This window comes from Nymphaea colorata, chromosome 10, assembly GCF_008831285.2.
Source record: "Nymphaea colorata isolate Beijing-Zhang1983 chromosome 10, ASM883128v2, whole genome shotgun sequence".
NCBI classification, from domain to species: Eukaryota; Viridiplantae; Streptophyta; class Magnoliopsida; order Nymphaeales; family Nymphaeaceae; genus Nymphaea; species Nymphaea colorata.
In genome coordinates, this window is record NC_045147.1 from 21,307,836 (window position 1) to 21,334,373 (window position 26,538).

The 26,538-nt window shown below is 37.1% G+C and overlaps 1 protein-coding gene across 3 annotated transcripts; it reads left to right on the forward strand.

The window, feature by feature from the left end:
* The first annotated feature begins 572 nt into the window (after positions 1-572).
* LOC116262040 (uncharacterized) lies at positions 573-26,538 on the forward strand. 3 transcript variants are annotated; one of them, XM_031641050.2, is made up of 21 exons: positions 573-1,446; positions 1,568-1,777; positions 2,027-2,088; positions 6,191-6,668; positions 8,720-8,917; positions 10,954-11,209; positions 12,503-12,746; positions 12,826-12,986; positions 13,060-13,659; positions 14,136-14,299; positions 15,279-15,495; positions 15,612-15,806; positions 17,869-17,985; positions 18,570-18,815; positions 20,747-20,960; positions 23,294-23,469; positions 24,309-24,460; positions 24,620-24,884; positions 25,575-25,890; positions 26,026-26,125; positions 26,242-26,538. In XM_031641050.2, the coding sequence occupies exons 1-19, from the start codon at positions 665-667 to the stop codon at positions 25,857-25,859; spliced, it is 5,022 nt and encodes a 1,673-aa protein (XP_031496910.1). In that variant the 5' UTR covers positions 573-664; the 3' UTR covers positions 25,860-25,890; positions 26,026-26,125; positions 26,242-26,538. The 3 variants fall into 3 exon arrangements, with proteins under 3 accessions (XP_031496910.1, XP_031496911.1, XP_031496912.1); XM_031641051.2 differs by having other exon boundaries at positions 23,294-23,466; XM_031641052.2 differs by lacking the exons at positions 26,026-26,125; positions 26,242-26,538 and adding an exon at positions 25,262-25,351 and having other exon boundaries at positions 25,575-25,709.

A 26,538-nucleotide genomic window follows, 5' to 3' on the forward strand; every position in this document is an offset into this window, starting at 1 on the left:
CTATTACAACTCTAGCTCGCGTGTCTGACAATTGACCTTTTTCTAGATATTTATTAATTAAAAAGTAATGGGTTTTATTACTGTTTCACATAGAAAAGCCAATCTTTAAAAGTATGTTTTGTATATGACTTTTGGCCAAAATTAAAAGGAAAATTAAGGGAAAATATATAAAAAAAGCACGATTTCGTCTATATGTTATGGCCAGGCTGCCTATTTTTCAAAATATTTATTCTAGAGAAAACGTTACTTCTAATTCAAAAAATAACTTAAACTATACAAAATTTATAAAACAATTTAAATAAATGTATATTTTCACCCATGTTCGTCAAGTTATACGTTCAGTCACGAGGCACAAGAGGGGAGTGTATAAGAAGGACTCAACCACGCCCTCCCATACGATCGGTCCGTATGATGGGTGCACACACGGTCGGCCTTCATTAGAAAAGAGGAAACGTTACAGGCGTGTTTGAGAAATTAAGGATAAACTTTGGGCTCTAAATGCATATCTAAAATTTCACCGACCCGGTTGCTATATAAGTCCAAGATTTGGATGGTGCACACGCTTCGCCCGCGGACTGAAGGTGAAGCCGGCGGGAAAGGCCTCGCCGGCTCTCGCGCGGGAGCGCTCCCTGTACGTCTGAAGCATTTCCCGATAGCTTTCCGAATGGGTAAGCGGAAGCAATCTAAGCCAAGGAGGTCCGATGGAATTATAGGGCATTCTGTTCCTAATTCCAATCAAGAAGAGCCCGCTGCTTCCACCGATTGTCCAGATGCCGGCGTCGACGATGAAAATTTTGAGCGAAAGAAGGTAGTCTTCGTTGAAGTAGACACGAATTCTTCACCGTCCGATAAGCATTTCAATGTGGCGGATATTAGGGTTTGCGACGTCAGGTTCTCGGAAGGCCTTTCGAGCGCGGAATTTGTGCGCGAGAGGTTTTGCGAGGCGGATTTCGCTCTCAGGTTTAGGGTTTTGATGGAGCCGGGCGAGAGTGTGCATGTGGGAAATTGGCCGATGCTATCGGCTGGCAATGTTTACCTAGAGTTCGTCGTTCGTCGGGAGGATGATAGCGAGGGGTCAGTGGTGTTCTCGGCAGGGTTCGATGCGTCGGATGAGGGAATCACGGGGCTTGTTCACCTTGTTAGTCAGAAGTTCTTGACGGTGAGGTTGGTGATGGAGGATGCGGTTTCCGAAGGGTTTCCTTCGTTCAGGGCCCGGATAGATATACTGTGCAAGGCTTTTGACTCCTGCGAATCTCTTTACGAGACGACGAGAGCGCCTTGGAAGAAGAGCATGATGAACGTTATGGCATGGTTACGCCCAGAAGTTGTGACTTCCGAAGTTAGATATGGGTTTCATAAATCCGAGTTTATTCAACCTGGTTTACGCTTCAATAAGGAATCTCCCTTCGATGCTTTAAATTTCTATGAAGCCATAAGCCCATCAAAGTGAGTTGTTCTTTACTCTCCATCTAAGGTTTTATAGGACGCGTTTTTATGTAACGGTCTCAAACCTTGTGTGTCACTGAATTGGCCTTGAATTTTAGCTAAGTGGGCAATCCTTTGGCAGGCAAGAACCAATGCTGGCAGATGAGCTTTCGGACTTGCTTCCTAAGCTTAGACCGTACCAACGCCGGGCGGCTTATTGGATGATTCAACAGGAGAAGAAGAAGACGCAGGAAAAAGTGATCCATGAGAAATCTGACCCACTTCCTAATCCCTTGTGCATACCCGTGGATGCGGTTGATAAAAGTGCTCGGATATTCTACAACCCGTTCAGGTAAACTCGGCTGCTCAAGTTGACGCCTCATCACTATTTGGGAGTGCACATTTGTATCATTTGGTAACTAAGTCACTACTTTGGTGCATTTGGTTATGACTATTTTTCATGTTTGCATTAGGCACAAAAATGGGGCCAACAAGTACTTCCGACAATGTTTTCCCTCTGTACTGTATTCAAGATTTTTTTTTTAAATTTTAAATGTGATGTAACTTCTTTTGCATGTGCATGTTTTCACATTATTTTCAGTGGAAGTTTATCAATGGATTCAGAGGATTGCTCGTTGGACATCTCCGGAGGTATTCTTGCTGGTAAGCGGAACATCGCTTTTTTGTGGGTTAAGTTACTGTTACTTAAAAATTCAAACGTGCTATTTGAGAAATTTTAGCTGGATATGCACACATGTAATATGTATCAATGTCTTAGTTTTCTCATTTTTTTCAGTGTTATCCATATAGAACGATATGGGCTATGTATAGGTTTGAGAAACCTATCCGATATGCTTACGATACACGATATGCCTGTGTGTCGTAGGCGTATAGCCCGTACCGTGCAATACGAGGGAGTATGGGGGCAAAACAGAAAAAAACCTTGTTTTTTTGGTGCTTCTTTTTAAAATAGCTCCTCCCTTCCACTTTCTAAACATCTTTAAGAGCTGTGGGAGAAGGTTTTACTAGTTTTCTAAAAAAAATCAATCATTTACTAGTTTTCTAAAAAAAATCAATCATGTGTTGGTGAAGACATTCCATTTGAAGGCATTGAAAATTAAAATTTAAAACAATTAACAAAGAAAATGAGGATGAATATGAAGATGATGATCATTGTCATTCATTGATGATAATCATGATATTTGTTACTTGGCAATAACAAATTATATGGTGTTGACTTGTGATATAATCTAAAACATTTTAAACTTGTGCTTGATGCTTATTATGCTATTCTGAATTTATGATTTCTCGTTTCTGAATGTGTTGTTGATATATTATAGCTTATGAATAATGAATCATGAACATTCTTTATGTAAGATGTGTTTTTTATATGGAATACTTTTTTCCTGATTTTTTCTGTTTTTCACTATTTTTTTATATTTTTTGAATTAAAAAATTAATTTTACGATACGCTACGCTACGCTACATTTCGATACATTACGATACAACGTATAGGTCGGCCAGACCGATACACGTTATGGTACGCCTTTTACAACATTGATTTTTTCTATGGAAACGAGAATTTGTTGTAGAGGGGTAAGGTTTTACAATTTCTTTAATAGGATGGGAGGAGGGTAACATTTCTACTTGCAACTTATGTGATATTAGCATGGCAGTGAATGTGAGGATTCAACAGTGTTATGCAATTTACTGTGTAACATTAAATGGTGCAAGGTGTAAGGCAAACAAATGATGTGCCATGGCTTACATTTTTACCAGAACACTTCCCTTTCAGTTTCAGGTCATCTAAATTGGCTATAGGCATTTTATAGCAATGCAGCTTCTCGAGGGGTGTTAACCATTAATTATATTAGTGTCTTGTGCAGCATGTATCGGCTTCTTTAGGCCCCTCAACATTTCTAAGGTGGCTCATGAGCATCAACTGTAGGATTTAGGCTTAAGACTTTTGCCATGAGCTTCTACACTGGTCCTGGTTTCACTAGACAATGTTTCTTTGACTCTTAAGGAGGCCAATGGTCTCCCTAATATCTGCTTACGATGGCCTTATTCCTCTGTAACACGGGTACGACTCCAAAGGAGGAGTACCCGTCCGGTACCGGTACGACACCGGTACGGCAATTTGGTGCGTTGACCGTACCGGAGGCCGTATCCGTCCATTTTTTGACACGGTCAAAGTTGACCGAGTCCAAATATGTCCGTTTTTTTATTTTAACAGTTATTTGATTTTATCTTTTAACACTATTTTAACGTTAAAAAATCTTAAGTTCGAAACCCTTTTTCGTTTTTCGTTTTACGTTTTCTCCTCTTCGAGTCTCCAGCGACGACAGCGGCAGGGTCCTCTCCGGCGATGGCAGCAGCGAAACAAAGGAGACATCAGCGGCGGAACGGCAGGGCGACGGCAACTGTGAGGGTATTTTTCATTTTTTTTTCATTTTCCACCCCTGCCTTCACCGCCGGCGACGACCGGCAACGACAGTCATCGATCTTGAGATGACAGTCGAGTTATTGCCGGCAGCGGACCATACCGGCGACGGCAGTCGAGTTATTTCCGTTTGCGTCTGTTTTTTGTGTTCTATTTTCCAAATGTTTCGTCGGAGATATGCATCGACTGTCAGAAATATGCATCTCTGTTTGTGTTTGTGTTCCCTTTATTTGACCTCTTAATCAGAAAACGACTGCGATGGCAGGTTCTGAGATATATTGTTTCGTGATCATCTCTGCGTCTGTTTTTTGTGTTCTATTTTCCAAGTGTTTCGTCGGAGATATGCATCGACTGTCAGAAATATGCATCTCTGTTTGTGTTTGTGTTCCCTTTATTTGACCTCTTAATCAGAAAACGACGGCGACGGCAGGTTCTGAGATATATTGTTTCGTGATCATCTCTGCGTCTTCCCTAGTTATTGCTGTGATATTTTGTTTGCAATTTTTTTGATATATATGTGTGAATATGTTATTTTGTTTGAATTTTTTTGATATATATATATGTCCGTGTGTGTACGGCCGTACCCCCGTACCCAAATTTTTTGAAAATGGTCCGTACCGGTACCCGCACCCGTACCTGTACCCGTACCTATGTGACATAGCCTTATTCTAGTAGCTATCCTGATTATGTAACTTGTCTTTACAACCGAGCATTGAACAAGCCAAACGTACTTAGCTCTGCACGGCAGGTTGCTAGATGGGTTCATTCTTTGTGGGTGGCAGGACCTGATAATGGTGTTAGTCTGCTCATCCCTTTACTCATGCATATGTAAGAAAGATATACTAAGAGCAATCAGAAACGTTATGGTAGAGTTTAACTGTTGCAGTCTCACAGCTGAAGGTTCAATGTCATGTTTGTACTTTGTACATTGTGTGACAGATCTAAAAGCTTTTGTTACTTGAGATGCTTGAGATTGAATAATTGTCTTTTGAAAGTCTTATTGCGATGGTTGGATTGCCATTTCTATGAATGATGATAACAAAATCATATGTGCAATGGAGCTAATGAAGCAAGAGAGAGTTTGCTAATCGAGATCATTGACTTGGTGTTCTGTTGGGGTTACAGTTTGCAAGTGTTATTGCTCCATTGCAACCAGTTACTTGAAAACAGTAAGCAAAATATACATGTAAAATGATGTTGACAAATGCGACAATGGGAAGGCAGGAAGCGTTCTGAGTGCAAGTGTGAAATGCTGGTGGATTGGCAAATGCAACAGGTGCACTCCTCCTTGATTAGATGCACTGACTCCATGTGAATCACATGAACATTTTAATCAGGGATGCATGGATGTGTGATTTGAAAAACTGCTTAAGATAATTCAGGCAAGATTTCATCCTTGATTAGTTGTACCATTTACATGTGGGTGGTGTTGCACGTCAATCATGTAGTCGAATTGCATATGGTGATTCTGCGAAGAATGGAATCTAAGGAGTTGGCGCAACCTGGAAGGGGTGGAACCAGTAGACACCTGGTTATAGGTTCCAAGGTCACTGCTGGCCATTGAAGGATAGAGCCCTAACATGCTCACCCTTATAAAGGTTCTTGCCTCTTGGGGTTCAAAAAGCCTCCCCAAAAGTTGTACACCGTTTGGAAGTGGCTGTATGTTCTACAGGCCAAATGAGTATGGCAGGACTCAGCAGGGGGTGATTTCTTGACACAACTATTAGAGATTTTGCTCTAATCTCCGTACCAGAATCTAAACTAAACAACAGAAACTAAGAGGAAAGCAAACAAGCAGAAAGAAAATAACAGAAAGAGAATGTAAAGAAGCAAATTAGGGTTTTCATTAACCAAAGACTGATTACATGTGAACCCTAAACACACTTATATAGACTGAAAGTGGATCCCTGGATCTGGATCTGAAACTAAAATAATAAAGTCCATTTCAACCTACTAAATGAAACCCAAGAAAGATCCAATACAACTGAACTAAAATGGATCCTATCTAATTTGATCCGAATGGATTGCTCCTGCATCATTTCTCCATTGTAACTTCCATTTTCGCCAGAAGTGTGCGTGTCCAAGCTATTGTCAGATTAACCATTATTCTCTTTTATTTGTTCATTGTTTCTTGTGGTTTTCTCAGCATGTCAATGTTGTTAATAAGATCTCTGCCCGCTTCTCTAATAGAATGCCAATCCGACTTTCTTCATGGGGTGGTGTAGATTTATATGCATGCTGCTATGCATATCTGCCTCTGTTATTTTTATGCATACTTTTGCCTGTCTATCAAGTGTTTGTTTAATATTTTGTTTACTGCAGATGAAATGGGTCTAGGGAAAACCGTTGAGCTGCTTGCTTGCATTTTTGCTCATCGCAAGGTATTGATCAATCATTGTGTTGCTCCTAAAAATCAATTAAAACAGTCTGGAACGGCTATAAGTAAACTGAACAGATTGAAAAGAGAGCGTGTGGAATGTGTTTGCGGAGCAGTGAGTGAAAGCGTTGAATATAGAGGGTTATGGGTACAGTGTGATGTTTGCGATGCTTGGCAACATGCAGATTGTGTTGGGTTCACAGGTGCTAACAGGATTTCCAGAACAAGAGGTTGTCAACCTTCTCCTGCTATTGGCTCACATAATAATGTGAAAAAGAAAGGGCAACTTGACGTTGATGGAAGTTATGTGTGCACAACTTGCATCGAATTGATTCAAGCTTCCAACTGCTCAGATGTTAGTGGTGCAACTCTTATTGTCTGCCCATCCCCAATTTTGCCACAGTGGCAGGAGGAAATTGCACGGTACCTCCCTCCATTTTGTTTTTGGTTGGTTGCCTCTATTTCCAACATAACATCTGCATCTCTTCGTTTTTCCTTGTTCTAAAGGTTGGACTGAGCCTTTGATCATTTTCTTACGGTCTGACCCCAAAGTAGGTAGAAAAAAAATATCAGACATGTTGGGGTATTTTGAACTTTTTGATATTCTCAAGTATCATAATAAGGATGGAACAGCAGAAAATCATTGTCTTCATATACAATTAAAATGTTTGAAGAGTTTTACAAACCAGGATGGCATAACCTGAAAGAGCTAGGACAGCCTAGTCTTTGATGACATAGAAATCCAAAATATAATCAGCTGTATAAGGCTGAAGTTAGTTTAAAGGCGTTTGCAAGAAAGCACGCTTGGTATAAATCAAAGTCACATAAAAGGCGTTAAAAATGCCAAAACCAAGTCAGCCAAGAAAAAGGTAAAAAACATACTTAAAAAAAAAACATAAAAGGCGTTAAAAGCGCACTTTTGTGTTAGTTTTTTTTTCACTTTTTTTTAATGCCAAACTGCTTGTTTCCAATTTTGTAATTTTTATTTGTTTCTTATGTACTTATTTTTTGATGTTGTAGTATTAGTTTCTCATTTATTTTATTTTCCTTAATCTTTAAGATTTTTAAATTTTTTTAATATTCTTCCCGGGTTCTTTTTTCCTTTTTTAAAGCTTGCAGTATTATAAACCAAAACAAACCTTGCCATTTAATACACGAAAAAAGTATTTGTGACTATGGACTGTAAATAATATGTACTCTGCCAAATTGTGTCCTTGTACAATTCAGCTTAATGGGATTTATGGTTAGAAGTTTTCAATTTATAGATAAACTATCCTTATCTTGAATATGCAACAAGATTCGGGCGTAGTATTGCCTGGTAGTATTTCATTAAGTCTTCCAGGTAATTATTCCAAGATATGAAATTGATTAAACAATGAGGGATGAGAATCAGCAAGCAGCAGGCATTAGTTAAACAATCAAAAATTTGCCTAGCACATTGTCCTCTTGGATGGGATTAATGAAATATATTATGGATCAGGTTCTTGCTGACATAGACTGGCCGATATTCCATCATTTTACTACTTTAGTTATTTCAATCCTTTCATTATTCATTTGAAAATAGAATTGATCTCTCTAGAGGAAGAATTAGAGACACAGTTTGTTAGTATTAATAATGGAGTATCCACCGGTGTGAATTGGGTTTAACCAGCCTATTTTCTGTTTTTGCTATTTAAAAGTAAACCAAAACTGGTTAACTAATTGAAAAATAGAAAGAAAGTTACCAAGATTCGTATCTATATCATGTGGGGTCCAAACATGACACTTTATCAGCCTAAATAGGTTGGTAAGTGATGGTGTTGATAGCATTGGGAAAACCTTGAGAGAGCTATTAGTTCAACATGCATTTGGAGGGTAGACCAATGTGTACTCTATGTTCACCAATACTTTTGTTGGGGGTGCAGATTTTCATTAGAAAATCTTGATAACATACCAGAAGAATTACAACCTTCATTAGGTAGGTGGTTTCAAGATTTTTCTTGTAAAAACATAAAGAAGCCAAAATAAACAATTTTAATATATAGAGTAAATGATAAAGATTATTAGAGAGCCTCCACAAATTTGGGAAAATTTTGCATTTTTTTACGATATTTTGGATCGTGAAACATTTAGAAACTATCATGTAATTACTTATTTTCTTGTATCATTGGATGAGTGATAATATTTAAATCTCTTTAAAATATTAAACTTCCTTCTGTTCTTGATCTTTATGCATATCCACTTCTGATGTCACAGAGGTATATCTGACGGGGACTACTCTGAGATTTATGGTTGTCTTGTTTTTTCTTGTGGATTTTTGTTGTTGTCGATCTGGTCCTGTAGACTATTGTTTCATGGAATTTCTCAAACTCTAATTAGGAATTATTCTTTGCTCGTAGTTGTTGCATCTTATGGTTGCTATATGTCAATTTTATACATACTCTGGTACTCTGTTGCTTATGTGAGTTGAATCTGAAACTTGATCCTTAATGTAGACACACAAGAGCTGGTTCCCTCAAGGTTCATGTATATGAAGGTGTAAAGAACATGTCTTCATGTTCTTCATTCATTGATCTGGAGGAACTTGCAAGTGCTGACATTGTCTTGACAACATACGATGTATTGAAGGAAGATCTTTCACATGATCATGACCGTCATGGTGGTGATCGTCGTGTTATGAGGTTCAGGAAGAGGTCTGCCAACTTGTTCCATTTCATGGCTCTTTTCCCCCCTTGTTCTGGAAAACCTAAAGATTGCACTGGAAGAAGCTTTTCAATATATTTAAGTGTAATTGTGTATGATGTTGACAAAAATTATTTGTTCTTAAACATTACTAGAACAACTTTTTTTTTTCTGACATAATTGATTCCTCAAGGCTGTTGCGGTTGTTGAGATCTATAATGTTATGGGATCTGAACTGCATATGTTGTCCCTTTTTCCTCAGAAAGGCTGATGGTAGAAAGGTGGTGTAAGAACTTGAGCTTTTCTCTGCTGTCTTTACCTGTATGTGCATATTTCTCATGTTAATTATAGTGGGAAAGTTCCTCACGCTCACGGACTTCACCAAAGCTTTTTCTTTGTTCAAGGCCTCTTCTTTTAGAAGTAAATTAGAGCAGGAAGTGGACTGCTTCATGAGGAATATGCTAGCATAAAGATTCAACAGAATTGCAACTCTTGGGTAAAAGAATCTTAAACAAATTGTTGGATAAATTTATCACTTGTGGTTAATGGAGTTTATCACGGAGATATAAGTCATGTCAAACAGACCCTGTGTAGTCTATTGTTGGGGAAGACTCTTTTATAATCGAGGCAATAACATAGAAGGGAAGTTTTTTTAAAAAAAGGCCATCATTGACTTAAATATATACAGCTTTAGTTTTAAATTTTATTTATTGCCCTTTGAAGAAAGTGTTGGAGAGATGCTTTATTGGTTTAACTTATCAATTGTCACATTTATTTATTAATTATTTTCTTACAAATCTTGGCTGCACATCACTCTCGAAGCAAGTCCTACTTTTGCTTCTAACTGAGTTTCTAAATCACTTGGGTGTTTGGATGACACCCTCCTCTAACCCAGTTTTGTGAAAACTAGGTTTTAGGAAAACCAAGTTTTTTGTTTGGGTGACACATCCAAAACCTGGTTTTTGGATAACCTACAGGGACCGGGTTTTTCACTCCCTTTTACAAAACCAGGTTTTTGTCAAAACTGGGTTTTCGATGGCACCTAAACACTCCAAAAACCAGGTTTTGAAGTGTCAACAAAACACCACCTTAACCTTTCTTTTTTGCTTCTTCAGCCACCTTAATAAGTTGAACTCTGGGGCTTATACAATTGTCTTGCTTTGATCTTGGTTGGTAGAACGCTCCACCCATATGTCTTCCATCTTTAGAGTATGTTGAGTTCTTCCAGTTGCTTGTCAGTGTCAATGATGTCTAAGTGTCAGATAGGAATTGCATATTTATCAGCCAGAAACACTTTTGCAATATTAAACGGAAACAACAAAATGAAAAAGAACATTCCTGCATCATTTGCTTACTGCACTTACTAATGTGCTCAGTTGCTGAAGCAGACTATCAGGCTACAATAAGCATCATTTATTGTTGTGTTCTTTAGGAAGCTGTTTCTAAATTCATGTCAAATTTTTGGCTTCAATGTAGAGTCATGTTAAGGTTTGCACATTATGCTAGCAGCTGAGTTAATGTGCTGTCAGTTTTTATCTGTAGAAAATACTGGGGTTGTGAAAGATTGTGAATAATGAAAATTTCATGTTTTTAAAAGAAAAGCTAAATTGGAAAATTTGTATGATAGTTTTTATTGATAGTTTTTATTTTAAAAAGTCTTTGGGTCCTAGTCTAGGGAAAATAATTTTTGTTCTCTTCTACAAATCCTTACTGTAACGAAGTCTGATTTCAGGTCATTGAATCTGTTTTAAGGTAAAATTCTTTTCTGGACTTTGCACTGAATGTTGTATTACCCCAACCTTTCTGAGGTTCCTGATCCTTATTGATGCTTTTCTTCCCACTGATGGTGTGGGCTATCCTTTGGGGCGTAGAAGTTAGGACATTTATGAGAAGTCCTTTAGTCAGTTTTGTTTCTTTGTCAATCTTCTTTTTCTGAAGCTCTTTATCTTTTTAACTTTTAGGGAACCTTCTGCTTTTGGCAGAATTGATAAATAACAATTTATTTAGTGTAATGGGTTTATCTATATGCTAATATAAGGTATTGCAGATATCCTGTAGTTCCAACACCCCTTACAAGAATATTTTGGTGGCGCATTTGTCTTGACGAGGCTCAAATGGTTGAAAGCACTGCGGCCTCTGCAACTGAAATGGCACTGAGATTACGTGGTCAGCATCACTGGTGCATCACAGGAACTCCAATTCAAAGAAGTCTTGATGACATGCATGGGCTCTTACGTTTCCTCCGGGCTTCCCCTTTCGATTTGCATAGATGGTGGATTGAAGTTATCCGGGATCCTTATGAGGTGAGGCTGGGTTTTCCTACATAGACTCTCTGTTGGCAAGATGGTTTATGAGTATCACAATTTAAGTTTGTTTAAGAAAAGTGAGAGCTGCATGACAACCTAGTTGAGAAATCGTCCGCCACTACTTGCACCTTGTGTTCATTTTGCCCAAAAGAAAGATATTAAGATGTTACATATTCTTTTCTGCTTGTTCAAGCCACAATGGTGCAGAGGCAGTGGTTTGCATTCACACTCATTCGGGTCCTGCCAAGTAATGGAATTTGAGAAATCATCTTCATGGTTGTTCGCCTGGTTAATGTGGTGATTCTGCGGATATTGTAACTCTGCTGAATTTTAATCTTATCTGTAAGGTTGGTTCTAACTATTGAATGTGGAGTCTAAGAATATTAATTATGACTACTATACTGCAGCCAAGTAGGGAACAGTCAAGATCATGATGGTTTATCCAAACAAGGTTTCGCGAGGCAGATGTGAAAAGGTGTTTTAATGGGAGTTGTGCTTAATTGAGCATGGTCTATCTTTACCTGTATTTTTTTATTAAAAGACATAACCATTTTTTGAATGTGACCTGAACTGCTTAAAACTATAGATGGTTTTTAGATGGTCACAGGAAATAAGTGTGGTTGCCTGTTCTCAGAAAATTGATTATGCAATATAGTTCGTACTTTCCACTGAAGTTGTCTAAACAGGTTGGTAAATTTTCTGTTTTTTCATCATGGTTTTTATTCCCATGTGATTTCAAGTGGTGCCTTTGGCTCCGCCATGTGGCCCTGAGAACTTGAGCCAGTTTTCATCTTCCCTTTTATTTTTTGTTTCCTCTCTCTTCCTCTTGATGTTGGGGGATAGAGGTTGCAAGTGAGAGGTTATAAAAATGTTTGTCTCATCTAGCATGTGCATTATTGGGTATTAGGAAACCTTGCTTCCTGCATATTGTGCTATTTGTTTTTTTTTTGTTTTTTTTTACTGACAATTTCGAGAAATTAATTGAGCTTTTGAATTTCCTTAATCAGAGAAGCTTTCCAATCTGATGATTTGCAAAGCAAAACAACTGTTTTATGAAAAATATTTTACAAAGTCTTTCATGTAATCTATGAGCATTGTGCTATGGTATCTGGCTTGTCTTTCTTTACACACAAGGGCTTGTTTCTCAGGAAGGGCTGTCCAGTCTTTTGTTAAAGGAAGTAAAAAGTACATGTGATGTGATAGTTATTGCCTTATGGTAACCTTATTAATGCAAATCAGGTTTCGGTTTAATTTTATTTCTTTTATTTTATATTTTTACTTCATTGTCAGGGGAAAGATGTTGCAGCGATGGAATTCACATACAATTTATTCAGGAAAATTATGTGGCGTTCTTCTAAAGTTCTTGTTGCAGATGAGTTGCAGTTGCCTCCTCAGGAGGAACACATATCTTGGCTTTTCTTTTCACCAATAGAGGCACATTTTTACCAGAGACAGCACGAGACATGCTCAAGTTATGCCCACAAGGTCCTTGAAACTTTTAAAGATGAAATGCAGAAAAGGAAAATGACGCATGGTAATTTTCATGCTGTTGTTTGTTTTTTTCTTTTCATGAGATTATCAATGATCATCACTGTGTACGTTAAATGTTTTAGGTTCTGATGTTCCATGCGAGCTCTTTCTTTCTCATGCGGAAGTTGCAAATCTACTAGGTTCACTCTTAAAGCTTCGACAAGCTTGTTGTCATCCTCAAGTAGGGAGTTCTGGTCTGCGTTCCTTGCAACAGACACCTATGACAATGGAGGACATATTAGGGGTGATGCTTCTTTACCAAAGAAATTTATCCTCTTGATTGGACCTATTAATACTCATTTTATGACTGGCTATAGGTTCTCATTGGGAAAACTAAGACTGAAGGAGAAGAAGCTTTGAGGAGGTTAGTAGTTGCACTCAATGGGTTGGCTGGTATAGCAGTTCTGGAAAAGGATTATCAACATGGAATTTCACTCTATAACGAGGCATTAGTTTTAGCAGAGGAAAGTTCTGATGATTTCCGTTTGGACCCTTTGTTGAATCTTCACATTCTTCATAACTTGGCCGAAATAGTGCAAATTGTTCCACATTGCCTACAAAAGTGCTTGGAGTCAGGAGGAAGATCTTCAAAAATCTTTAAATCATCTGCAAAGCTATCTGAGGTTAGTGAGTGTGAACCTCATTCTGCAAAGAGACAAAAATTGTCTGATGACTGCAGTAACGGTCTTAATCAGTCAAGTTGTTGTGAAGTGCGGACTTCTCCATCTGATAGTTTGACAATTGTTCCAGAATGTCAAGAGTTCATGGGGCATCAATCAGGATGTGGGTTTTTACCTCGACCCATCATAATTAGTAATTTGCTTGTGGAGTGTGAACATATTACAAATAAATATTTGGCTGTATTTGTTTCAAAGCTTTCGGTGGCTCGGCAGGAGTTTAAAAATTCTTATGAGCAGGTATGTCGCACCTTATGCAATTACTTTGATGTTTTTCCTTTTTCAAGAAGCATTAAGTCTCATCCGATTTTTGTGTTTGTTAGAAATGAAATGGTATTCTGTTCTTCTCTTTTGCTCTTCTCAAAGCATCCATCATCACTTCTGGTTAGTCTTCCTGATTTTTCTCTGAAATGTTACTGAAACTTGGCTCTTGCTATGATTAAGAAATTGTCTAGAAAATGTGTTTGTCTGCTGCTGATTTGCTTGACTGTTTTTTAGTAATGTAATAAGGGGATTCACCTGTGTTTATTTTGTTCCTCTAGAAGTCCATTTATAACAGTTCCCCGTGATCACCTTTTATCCTTTGTTTGGCACATATGTTCCCATGAAGGTGCTATTCATTTAAATGATAGTTTCCTTTGTTTCATTCAAAAAATGTCTAGAATTTTCTTTTCGTTTGAGTACATTACTTGAAAATCTTTTTGCTTTTATTCAAGGTAGGCAAGTTACTAACTGAATGTGAACATGAGCACTCAACTTGGTGGATAGAAGCCCTTGATCTTGTTGAACAAAAGGGACATGAGGAGGAGCTGATAAAGAAGATTACTGAAGGGGTAGCTGGAGTTATAAATGGTTCAAAATCATCAAAAATTTCTTCAAGGTTTGCTATCCCTTTATCTCTTAGTAGGTTTTGCCTTGTGGCTATTTCATAAGCTACAGGGGATTTTCAAAGTAGGTGGTTTTAGAACTATAAAGTGTTAGTATACAATTTGATTTTGGATTAATTGCTGATCTGCTTTTCTCCTTGTTGTTGTGACCTTCAATGTTATTATTAGTTATCAAGATTTTTGAGGAAGAACACTGTTAATGCAGAGGGGATATTCGTATTGTTTCCCTTTCTTTTCAGCTTTGGTTTCAGATTCATCTTACTTTTGGCTTTCTACTGCCTCCAAAATCTCTTCTCTATGACTCTATCAATGGACATCTCTAGCAATTCTTTTCTGATCAAATTATGGTTATGCATATAACTCCTTTGATGGATTTTTTAAAATTATGGTGCACTTATTTTTGCCATATCTTTTGACTTGTCATTTTAAAGTGTACACTCTATACCATGTTCTTTTTTCAAATGAATTAGGTCATTTGAAAAAAAACTTGAAAAAAACGCGATAAATTAAATGGCTGTTTAAAACTTCTAAAAAAAGCATTTAAAAAAACGTTAAAAACGAAAAAACACATTTTTAACCCGTTTTTAACGCTTTTTTTCACTTTTTTCATTTTTTTCTGTTTTTTAATGCCAAACAGTTTTTTTATTTTCTATTTTTTATTTGTAGAAAATCAACTTATCTTTTGATGTTTGTGTTAATAGTTTCTCAATTATTTTATTTTTCCCACATTTTTAAGTTTTTTAAAATTTTTAAAATTTACCATATTTTTCCTTTTTCTTCTCGTTTTTTTCAAGCTCGCCGTATTATACCTGAGAAAAACCTTGCCATTTAAAACTCCGAGACATTATTTGTAACTTTAGTTTGAAGTACACTATGAGTTTTGAACTAATTACTGAACATGTTTGCTTCCTAGGTTGCAGTTGACTTTCTCTTGTCAATTGTTAACTTATTTATGTACTTGCAACTAAACAGGTTTCGTACATTAAGTGGTTTGAAGTATCTCATCCAAACAGGGTTGGATTCATTGAGAACTTGTAGAAATGAATTGCTTAGTCGTCTAATGGAGATTGACCTGACAATGGACAGCCCTAGGGCAGTTGATGTGGAACGTGTAAGATATTGCTCAAACTGTCAGCCTAATGGTAATGGCCCTTTATGTGTTCAATGTGAAGCAGATGAGCTGTTCATGGTCAGTCTTTTGAAAGTTCCTATTTGTTATTTCATCTGGAACATCCAAAATTGATTTCATTTTTTTCCCACTTTGGATTTTGTTTATATATTTATTTATGTATTTGTTGTTGGAAGGCTTATGAAGCTAGACTCTTTCTTCTTACAAAAGGAGACAATATTGCATCAGCGGAGGAAGCATTGGACTTGCGGAAGCACAAGTCTGCATTGAATCGTTTCTTCGGTGATTTAGCTCAAGGTGATAAAAACATCCATGGGTCCAATGTGGGCAAGGAAGAAAAAAGGCATCGTGAAGCCAAATCGAGTGTAGTTGTAAGTTTTTTTAATTTTTGCTGCACAGTAGGCCATATTGCTCGATGGCTTTAGTAGCATCAACAACAGTTTTCTCTTATGCATCTTTTTTGGTTTCCCATTTTCTTTTTAGCTTTGATTGAGTAGAGGACCCTTCCTTAAGTCTGACCCTTCATCTGTATCCTTTCCAACCATGTTGCTTTTCATTTGTTTGTGCTATGTATTTAGTTAGTATGTTGATGCGCTTGACATGATAATATTAAATATGTTTTTTTGAAGATCTTTGGTGAGTTCTTGTTCTTTATTTGTTATTGCTATTGGAAAAATTGCTGGTGCCACTTGATGATGTGATGAAAAATTGAACCCTATGCTCATAAACTGGCTTTTGTGCAATAACCTACTCTAGCAGTTTCTGCTCAATCAGCTTCCATTTTAACTTTGATCCTCCTCAAAGTTGAGTCAACACCGTGTTATGTGCTTTCTAGAAATTTTGATGTCAAAAATTGAGAAGATGGCACTACTCGTAATTCTTGATGGGATTCTGCATAGAGAATTGCATCCCTGTTGTTTCTCTAGCTTACATATTATTGTTTTTATTGACAATCAAATTTCCTCAATAGCTAAACACAGTTTCTGTACTGGACCTGAGTCTCGGCAAAAATTTCAATGAAAGAAAAATGATATTTATCAGAACATGGTAAAATAGTCATCAATATCATTGATGACTTAAGAGAAGGTGGAAGTTTTCAAGTGTGCTACATGCTTTGGCTCATCCTTCCCTTAATTACAGATGGAATCACATGCCTTTATGTTTGTTGGGGTTATGTTCTGTAAATCATGCTGTATACTAGACACATATAATATACGACGATATAAACTATATTTGTAAAGTTGTGAACATACTTATCATTTTTTAGTTAGTGGAAGGCATGTTTCAATTGAAATTTTCTAATAAAAAATGCTAGTTTTCTCATTTCAACTTCTTGGTCCTATATGAGCTGTTTATTTTTCAATGAATTGAATGTGTATGTGTGTGGATGTATCTATGTGTGAATGTGTGTTAGCATACGAATACGTGCACTTTTCATATTAAATGTACAAGCAAGTATTTTCATGCCTGATCAAGCTCCCATTCTTCTGCTACTGCATCCTGTTAGCTATGGGTTCTGAAGGAAGTTATAGTAAAATTTCATAGATAAAGGAGAGGAATTCCTGAAGGATGGAAGCAGGGCATAAACAACTAAACAAGGCAATTTGGAGTTGATGATATGGTAGATTTTGCACGAAGAGGCTATCCTAATGTGCAGTATGTGCTTAAACTAGGCAGAAACTATGTCATGCTGGTGCATAAATGTGCATTATGCAACTTCAAAGAGTTTGGGTGAGTGCAGCTTCATGCATATCTGTGTATATGCATGTACGCATGTATCATGTTGTATATATGTATGTATGTATGTATATGTTGAGAGAGAGAGGTCGATAAACAACACAGAATAAATATGCACATAATGAAAACAGGTTTTAAGGGAAAAGGATATTGTCAAAGTTGTCCAAGTCAAGAGATTGGAACCTTAAGATTGGTCAAAGATTTGCAAGTCCAACATCAGACAGGCAAAAGGTATTGGGTGCTTTAAACACGCCAACATGGCTTTGTCCATGTCCTAAACATCTCAGCTGCTCCCGCATCCTGAAGTGTTGACATAGGTGGAACTTTTATAGGTGTGTCCTTGTGGCATTGCATGGCAAAAATGAGCTGACAGATTAATGAGTGAAATCATAAATAAATGTTTCATGATCATATTAGATGATTTGTAGATCTCTGGCAAGTACTTAATTTATGAACCATAATTTATGAACCAGTCCTTGCTCCATGTTTCTATATTTTCCATTTCTCATCATGAGATGAGATAGAGTAGATGACTAGCAGATCTCTGGCAAGTACTTAATTTATGATTCTGTCCATGCTCCATGTTTCTAGATTTTTCCATTTCTCATTGTGAAGAATCTTCATTTAAATTTGTATTTTCCCCAATTTGATTATTGTCCCTTTTGATTTTTATTCACTTATCTTGTTTCCTCATAGATTTCAAGATCTCCATCAGAGGTAGAACTTATTCTCAGTATTTTAAGGAGCTTTTCAAAGTCACGTCTAGGCAAGGATGTTGTTGCATCTGCTTCCAAGCATCTGTTACTCCTCGAGGTATTGGTTATTGTGTCACAAGGGTTTGTATTGGCGTTTGAAATTTCTCCTGGATATGGCTCTGATAGTGAGAAAGTAAGAGAAGAAAATTACAACATTCTTACTGGTGGCAGTGCTATCATGTGGTTTCTGTTATGACCTTTCCATGTCTACTGGAAAAAATAACAAAATAACCCTTCATCAACCTATACACAGTTTGGTGTGTGTGTCTTCGTTACCTTTTTTCCTTCAAGCTATCCTGACTTCTATGGTCCTGCAAGCTTTCCTGTGCCTCTTAAAAGTGGATACTTATGGTACTTTATATGTGAGTGAGCCTAGGTGGTACCAAATTCAAGCAGGGTTGTTGCAGTTGCTATTTTTCTTTTGTTTTTCTAGTTATAGGATCCCTCTTTATCTTGACTTCTGTATCTGCTCTCCCGCCTTTCTCCCCAACATAGATGTGTGTGTGTGTATATATATATAATCCCTCATGTTGAAGAGATGTTGGAACCTCATGTATTAATGCTCCATTAGATATTATCCTTCTATTAGACATAAGCCTAAATGCCCAGTTTGATCTTTTTGTTATTTTTTGCAACTACAAGGCATTGCGTAGGGAGTTTTCACAGGCAAGGTCATTTTCAATCGCTCAAGCACAAATACTAAGAGCACATGATGAGATCAAGATGGCAACTTCACGGTTGCGCCTAAGAGAGACCAAGGATGAGGTGTCCACTATTGATGTGTTAAGCCCAGAAGAGCTGATCTCATCTAACATGCACTTTTCAAGTGAAAAATTCATGTCTCTGTCAATGCTTTCTCGCGTCAAAGGGCATCTTCGCTATCTGAAGGTGATTCCTTTTTATTTCTTATAGGCAGCTTTTTTCATGATTGCTGGAAGCTTGCTAGTTAAGGTGAATGCATCTCATTCTCTGCTTGTGTCTGTCACAGTAGGCCTTGTTCTTTTTATCAATGTTCAACTGAGCATGTAGTGCTTACCCACTTGCTGATTTAATTTGCATGAATTTATACCAGTCATTTTAGTGGCATATCATGAGGGCCATCATTCCATGCTGGCTCAAGCTATCTATGCTTGAAAATAAAACATCTATGCACCTTTTATTATATCAAAGGAAGGGATGGTCTTATTCATTGGTATTCAATACTTTAATTTCTCTTGATTTAATCTGGAAGCTCCATATTGCATTAACATGGCGTTGATCTTTGAGTGGAATTACTTTATTTTATTTATTTTTTTGAAAGTTAATTTTCTTGTTCTGTTTAATATGTAGAAATACTAGCTGATATTTTTTTTTCTCTCATTGAGTCTAAACAAACTTATTAGCATGATTGAGTGTATTTTTCTTGGTCAACCTTGCTTACTTATACACTTAGGAGATAGGGTCAGGCATAAAAATGCAAACCATGGCTGAGCGTTGCAAACCTTTTCTTAGAAATATCTGTTAGAAGATGAATTGAATATTTTGGTGTTAATCTTGCCTTTCTCTTGTTTGGAATATGTAAAATTTTGATAAGAGAGGATGATCAATAGCATATCTGTTAGAAACTAAGTCACAGTGGTACGTGTGGGAGCCCATGTACCTGTACCAGGATTGGGTATGTTTGGATCGGTTCTGGGTCGAAATCGATCCCAATCACAAAAAAAACATTGTCTTGGTCTGTTTATGTTTTTTTTTTATGAGATTATATGTAGAAACTATGAAAGGAACATTGTCTTATGATGTGATGATCAGTGTTGTACCTATCCTACGATGCGAGGCCGTATCGTACGATACATATCGTTGCGTTTCAAAAATGTGTTACGATACACTACCTGTATCGTACAGTTACGATACAGACACCATATCGTACGATACATTTATGATACATAACGATACAGTTAGGTACGTCACGATACGTTAATTTTTATTGATTTTTTTCAGAATTTTTTCTATTTTTTCTGATTTTTTTTTTAAAAGAAATACGATACAGTTACAATACATTGCGATATTTTACGATACAGTGTATCTTAAAGCTTGACCGATACGGCTTACGATACGCTTTTTACAATTGGTGATGGTATCAATTTTGTTTTTTAGAATTAAAAAGATATAATTGTCGTTGTACCAAGGTTGGTGAAAATGCCGTACCGCTTTCATGTACTTGTACTTGTACCCGTACCCGTACCCGTTCCTATGTGACGTAGGTTAGAAAGATTGATCTAAATGGTGTTATTGATGAATTTGTTACTTTCGTTCATAAACCATTACATGACTCATCTTTACAGTGTGTCTAAGGGGTTGTGGGGTATCTTCAGCAATAAGAGTTTCTTCTCTTTTACTGAAGCCCTAATGTTATGATGACATGAAAATATATTCAGTTCAGGTCTCCACCTGGCTAGTTGTGCTTAAGATCTTCTAGTTGGGAAGAAACAAGAATTGGTACCTTTGCTGTGTCTCCTAGCATAATTTGGTACAGTCTGACAAAGCGCAACTTCTCAGACCCCAAGAATCACCCCTCCCCTTCCTGGCAGTGGCAAAATGTATGCCTTACGTTGCCTTCGCCTATGTGCTTTTCCTTCAATTGTGTTGTTCAATTACTTTCGTTCTCTTGATTTATTTAGAAGTATCTTTTAGATGTGTTGAACAATGTGGCTAGCTTCCTTTCTTTATTCCCTGTAAATCTATATTGATTGATTGTCCTCATTGCTGTTGTTGTTTCCTGTTCTCTCATAAACAATCTGTTACAGTTGACTAAATTTATTTCGGTGGGAAACCTTTAGGGTCTGGCAGTTGCTAAGCAGAGGAAGAAAGATGAGGGATCCAGTCCTTCCTCCTCAAATGAACATTTGGGGATATCAGCAGGAGGTTCTCAAGTAAAAGCAGAGAAAGTTGAATGCACGGATAAAGGTGAAGATGAGAGTTGCCCAGTTTGCCATGAGAAGCTTAGTAACCAGAAGATGGTATTTCAATGTGGACATGTCACTTGTTGCCAGTGTAAGTGTAGCTTTTTATGTGCGGTAGATTAGCCACATCTTCTGTTGACATGCACATTAGGAAAAGAGGTGTGGTCTGAAACCATCGCATAGTTTAGGTTCATGGAACATTTCATTTTCCTATCCAAGCGGGCACATGCCAATTGTTGCAATCTATGTAATGATCCAGCCTTCCTGGTACTTATAGTTTCATGTTATCTGGTCACTAGTCTAAAGTTTCATCCTTGCACTCTGTTCTATCTTATTACACATGGATCCAGGTTTATATGTGGATTCACTTATTATGGCATTGAGACAAGCATGCACACTTATACACATATTTTTAGTGCAAACTCTTGAACAGCAGTTCCAATCCAAGTCACCTGAGTGTGGGTTGTGGGTGCGGTATGCGGCAAATCCCAAAAAAAAAGTCAGTGCAGACTTATGAAAAGAAATTTAAAAAAAATAAAATAAAAATTAAAAGTGTGGACGAATATGACATCAGTATACTTTGACCGCTCCCGACTCACCTTTGACCTGGGTTGGGTGCATGTCCAAACAATCCTGCCACACCAGTGCCGAATCGGCAGTGCACACTCATGTGCACACACATTGCATCGATGCGCGTGCGGACGCCCTTCAGGCATGTCCAGGTGACTTGGTTCCAAGTCATCATATTATCATAATTAAGAACTACACATAAGGCATATGAGTGATAGCAAATTTTGTCAGAAAGAGAATGAAAGTGAAGACAAATTAGTATGTTCAAGATGATAAGGGGAATGAATAATGTCACTGTTGGCCGTGTCAGATACTTGTTCAATATGTTCAAGAATCATGTTATGTTGACATGGATGTGCATGCTAAGGTGTGATGTGCTCCAAGAAGACTAGTTGAGATGGTCATGAGAATGGCAATGTTTTTAGAAGTTAGAACCAAGATTCTATGATGTCTCTGTTTGGCCTAGATATGTGTGAACATGTGCTGAAGATCATGGTTGCAAAATTGCTGCTTGACAAAGAGAGTTCTTTGCATGGCAGTTATTACATTTTGGTTGTTAATTAGTTCAATACAAAAATATATAATCTCCATTTCTCTCTGTCAACAGCGACATGTCTCTGGCGTGTAATAAACATGTATATAGTATCTGTAATGTGTATAATTGTGTATTTAGAATGTATGCCATTCATGAATTGTATTATGTGCTTATTGTTAAAGCTGAAGTTGTTCAATTGGACCATATTGGGCAATGTTGTAAAAAGCATATCGTAAGTCATATCGGTCTGGCTTTAAGATACGATGTATCGTAAAATATTGTAACGTATCGTAACTATATCGTATTTTTTTAAAAAACAAAAATTAATCAGAAAAAGTAGAAAAACATTTGAAAAAATCAATAAAAATTAGCGTATCGTAGCTATATCGTAACGTATCGTAGCTGTATCATAACTGTATCGTTCCATATCGTAACTGTATAGTATGATACGGTGCCTGTATCGTAACTATACGATACATGTGTATCGTATCGCATTTTTGAAACGCGACGATACATATCGTACGATATGGCTCTGTATCGTACGATACGTAGAACACTGATGTTGGGTGCTATGTCATATAAGTGCACTTCCAGGCACGACATTTCTCAAAAAGCCTTGGATGCATTTGGGAGGGTCTATGGTCCATGTTAAATAGATAAGATGAAACCTGTGTTAACGCACAGGATGAAACTCATCGGGTTGACTGGCCAGAATATGGTTTCTCTGCAAACAATTGGTTGCATTAATGTCTCTTATAGTAAGCATATGTCAATTGTCACTTTTAGGCAAGTGTCATAAGAATGTGCAAATGTTTCCCTTTCAGCAACAACTTAAATGCTGATGATATCAAGTTTGGAATCACAGCTGGTAGCTGAAACTCTTGCTATTAGGATTAAATCAGTGATGAGTAGTCCCATATTACCACAACAGTGATTTTTATCCAAACTATAAAATCTGTGGTTAAGGAAGCTACTCATTGCATTTGTTCATGTTTCTACTTTCCTTTTGCAAGTATACCTAGCAAAGTGTAAATAAATAACGGCATTGATTTATGTTGCAGATTTTCATATGCTAAATCTGTTTTGTACTCCATATTATTGTTTGAGAGTGTGACCCTTTAGCAGGGGATACTGGTAGTGAAAAAATGCCCACATTCTCAAGTAATATGTTCTTTAGTGTCATGAATGGTTGAGTAAGCATAGTCATCTTGTATTGATTAAGCATGATCATGCTGTTATAAGTAGTTTTGTTTCACTAGCTTATGTTGCTCACAAAATCTTCTAGATTGTCATAAATAGTATTATCTTCTGGCTTGCAGGTTTAATTGCGATGACTGAACATGCATTTGTTCTTCATGGAAAGACACAAAGAAAATGGGTCATGTGTCCAAAGTGCAGAGAGCATACACATTATGAGAATATTGCTTATGTAGATGATGACCGAAATCAAGCTTATGATGCAGTGCACATTGAAGGATCTTATGGAACAAAGGTGGTTCTTTGTTTGTGCTAAATTTGTGCCTTGATGCCTATGAGTTATGTCCATCATGGTAGAATAATAACCACATAACTGTCCTTGCAAACATATACAAGAAAATAGAGATGCATGTAGATAACACCGGTTCTGCAATTTCAGATATTTTATCTTTTACAAGTGCTGCTTTGATATTTCCGTAAGATTCTAATATCATTTAAAATGAAATTTATCTAGTTTTCTTCTTTAATGGTGTGGCTGTTGAGCTCTGTTCAAGATAACCATTATCCTGCCTTCTTTGTCACTTTAAGTAGTGACCAGTTCAGATAACCAACTTGTGTAATGAAACAAGTGACCCGTTGGTTAGACTAAGTCAACTGGTCTTCATGGTCATTGGTCAACCAACTAATCGCTGATATTATGCATTTTTATCTAATGTGTGTGTTTGTGTTGCTGTATTTATTCCTGTATGAATATATATAGTTATTTATTTTTAGCCAATCAACTCGGAGTGAGTCAGGCTGACTAGTCCCTTTATGATCTTGAATTATCTGTATCCGATTTCCCATTTTTGACTACTTAGAAGAGAAGTGATCGTATGACTTGACAAACTAACAATATATTGACATATCATTATTTGAATTTTTAATTAAAGAGGCATTTATGTTCTTATAATAATTAATGATAATGTAGCTTTTCTTCTTTTCTCCCTGTATGTCCGGCTAGATTTTGTTTGTTGTCAATGTTCATGATAAGATAAACACATCAAAGTAGATTTTGTTAAGTGGGTTTTATCTGTCTATGCACACTTTTTTACTAAGGCTGTAACTGATGCAATTTTTTTCTTTCTATGCTTGAAGATTGGAGCTGTCACAAAGAAAATTATGTGGATATTATCTACTGATCCACAGGCAAAGATTTTAGTCTTTTCAAGTTGGAATGATGTTTTGGATGTTTTGGGACATTCTCTTGATGCAAATGGTATTACCTATGTTCGAATGAAAGGTGGAAGGTGTGTATTTCTGAATGTGTAGACTCTTTCCATGTGCTTTGGCTGCTTGTGATTTTCTTCAGCTTGTTACACAATCTGGTGTCTGTGTATCCATTTGATATATTGCTAGCAGTTACACTTTTGGAGCCGGAGGATTTACACGATGATTTGTTGATGTAGGAAATCACATACTGCTCTCAAGGAATTCAGAGAAGGGGTTACCAGAGATACTGACAATCCAATTGCAGAAATTAATCAGTGCAAAGCAAAATCAATTCGAGTGTTGCTGATTTTAATTCAACATGGTGCTAATGGTCTTAATCTTTTAGAAGCACAACATGTAGTTCTTATAGAGCCACTACTAAATCCTGCAGTTGAAGCTCAGGCGATTAATAGAGTTCACAGAATCGGACAAGAGAAGCCTACTTTTGTTCATCGCTTCATTGTATGTCCACTCATTCTCTATAACCAATAATTTCTGAACGAATCTTGGATTTGCTTTGTCAAAAGATGTATCATGCATGAAGGTATGTTTGAGCTAGACAGATGGTTGAGTCGTGCACAATTAAGCAAGTCTGGGCTTTGAAGTTTGGCTTGCTCATTGAGTTCCAAAGTTTTGACTTGGTCTGGTATTGCTTTTAAATTGCCGAAAGATATGGATTGTTTGGGAGTCTTTTGATGGTAATAGCTTTAGAAAAGAAACTATTGCTTTTATTCATACAACTAGGAGAACATACCTTGAGCAAGCATAACTGCTTGGGAAGGTCTGAGGATATTTATATGCACGCCTGATGCATATATGCTTGTTTCCTGAAATGACAGATCTTCACTGGTAGCTCCTCATAATTATTGGACTCATGAAGCTTCCCCTGTTGAAATGTATAATTTTCCACTTCTGCAAAATGAAAAAAGGCAGGTGTACCATACTGTCTATTTGTAATATTTCTAATTAAAAATAGATTCGTTCAGGCAAGACTGGTTTTCTTGATTGTGTTTCCCATCATCTGTTAGGTAAAGAATGACAGTCCAAAAAGGCTGGTGTACCATACTGTCTATTTGTAATATTTCTAATAAAAATAGATTCATTAAGGCAATACTGGTTTTCTTGATCGTGTTTCCCATCATCTGTTATCAGGTAAAGAATACTGTTGAAGAGAGCATCCACAAATTGAATATAAGCAAAGCGGCCACATCAGTTATAAATGCAGTCCGTAGAAGTCAGGATCAGCCGACTTTGACAGTGCAAGATTTGGAATCTCTTTTTTGTAGTGGAAAGCCAGCTGAAACAGGTGAAGACATGAGTAGCGCCATTCGCCAAACAGAATGTTTAAGGCATCTGCCTCCTGCAGTCGCTGCTGCTCTAGCTGCAGAAAACAGACAGCGACAGGGACAGCAAACCACCTGTGAATCCTATGAATAATTTAATCTTTGCAAGGCGTGACCATGCAAATGTAATTTTAATTTCCGAATGATCTCGTTTTGGCATTTTCCTCTACAGTTTCCTTTTTCTCCTTCCCCGGTAGCCCTTCTGCGCCTGTTTGCATGCCAAGAATTTAACAAATGCTGTTGTCTTATGTTCTTTTTAGGCACAATTTTGTAGCAGAAAATCCAGATAACCACGACGCTGCTGTATCATGTACAAAATTACGTTGCCACTTTCAGAAGCTTTCTTGCTATCTATTCTTGGTGGGTTTACTGATATTTTGTTGCTTGAATAATGTTGTTTTCCCCCCACTATAGTCCGTTTTATTCTTCCTGTTATTGAAGCTCATTTACTAAATAAAAATTTATGAATGCTTCAGCTGACGGCTTGGGATGATGCCTGGATCTTGGTTGTACAAAGGTGGCTGGATGTGTACTTGGAATGTACTCTAGTTGGGTAGGGAAGATTTTTTGCCCCTTCTGCACAGGAAGTCGAGTAGCACCATTTTTTGTTTATTTGTATGTAACTTATTTTGTAAATATAAGAAGTGAAAGAACCTGAAATCTGTATACAGTCACCTTGGAATATATTCTGTAGCAGGTCGCAGGTTGCTAGGTAACTTATGTTAATTCCTGACCCAGTTGCAATAATTAATGAAATTGTATGCTTTCCATTC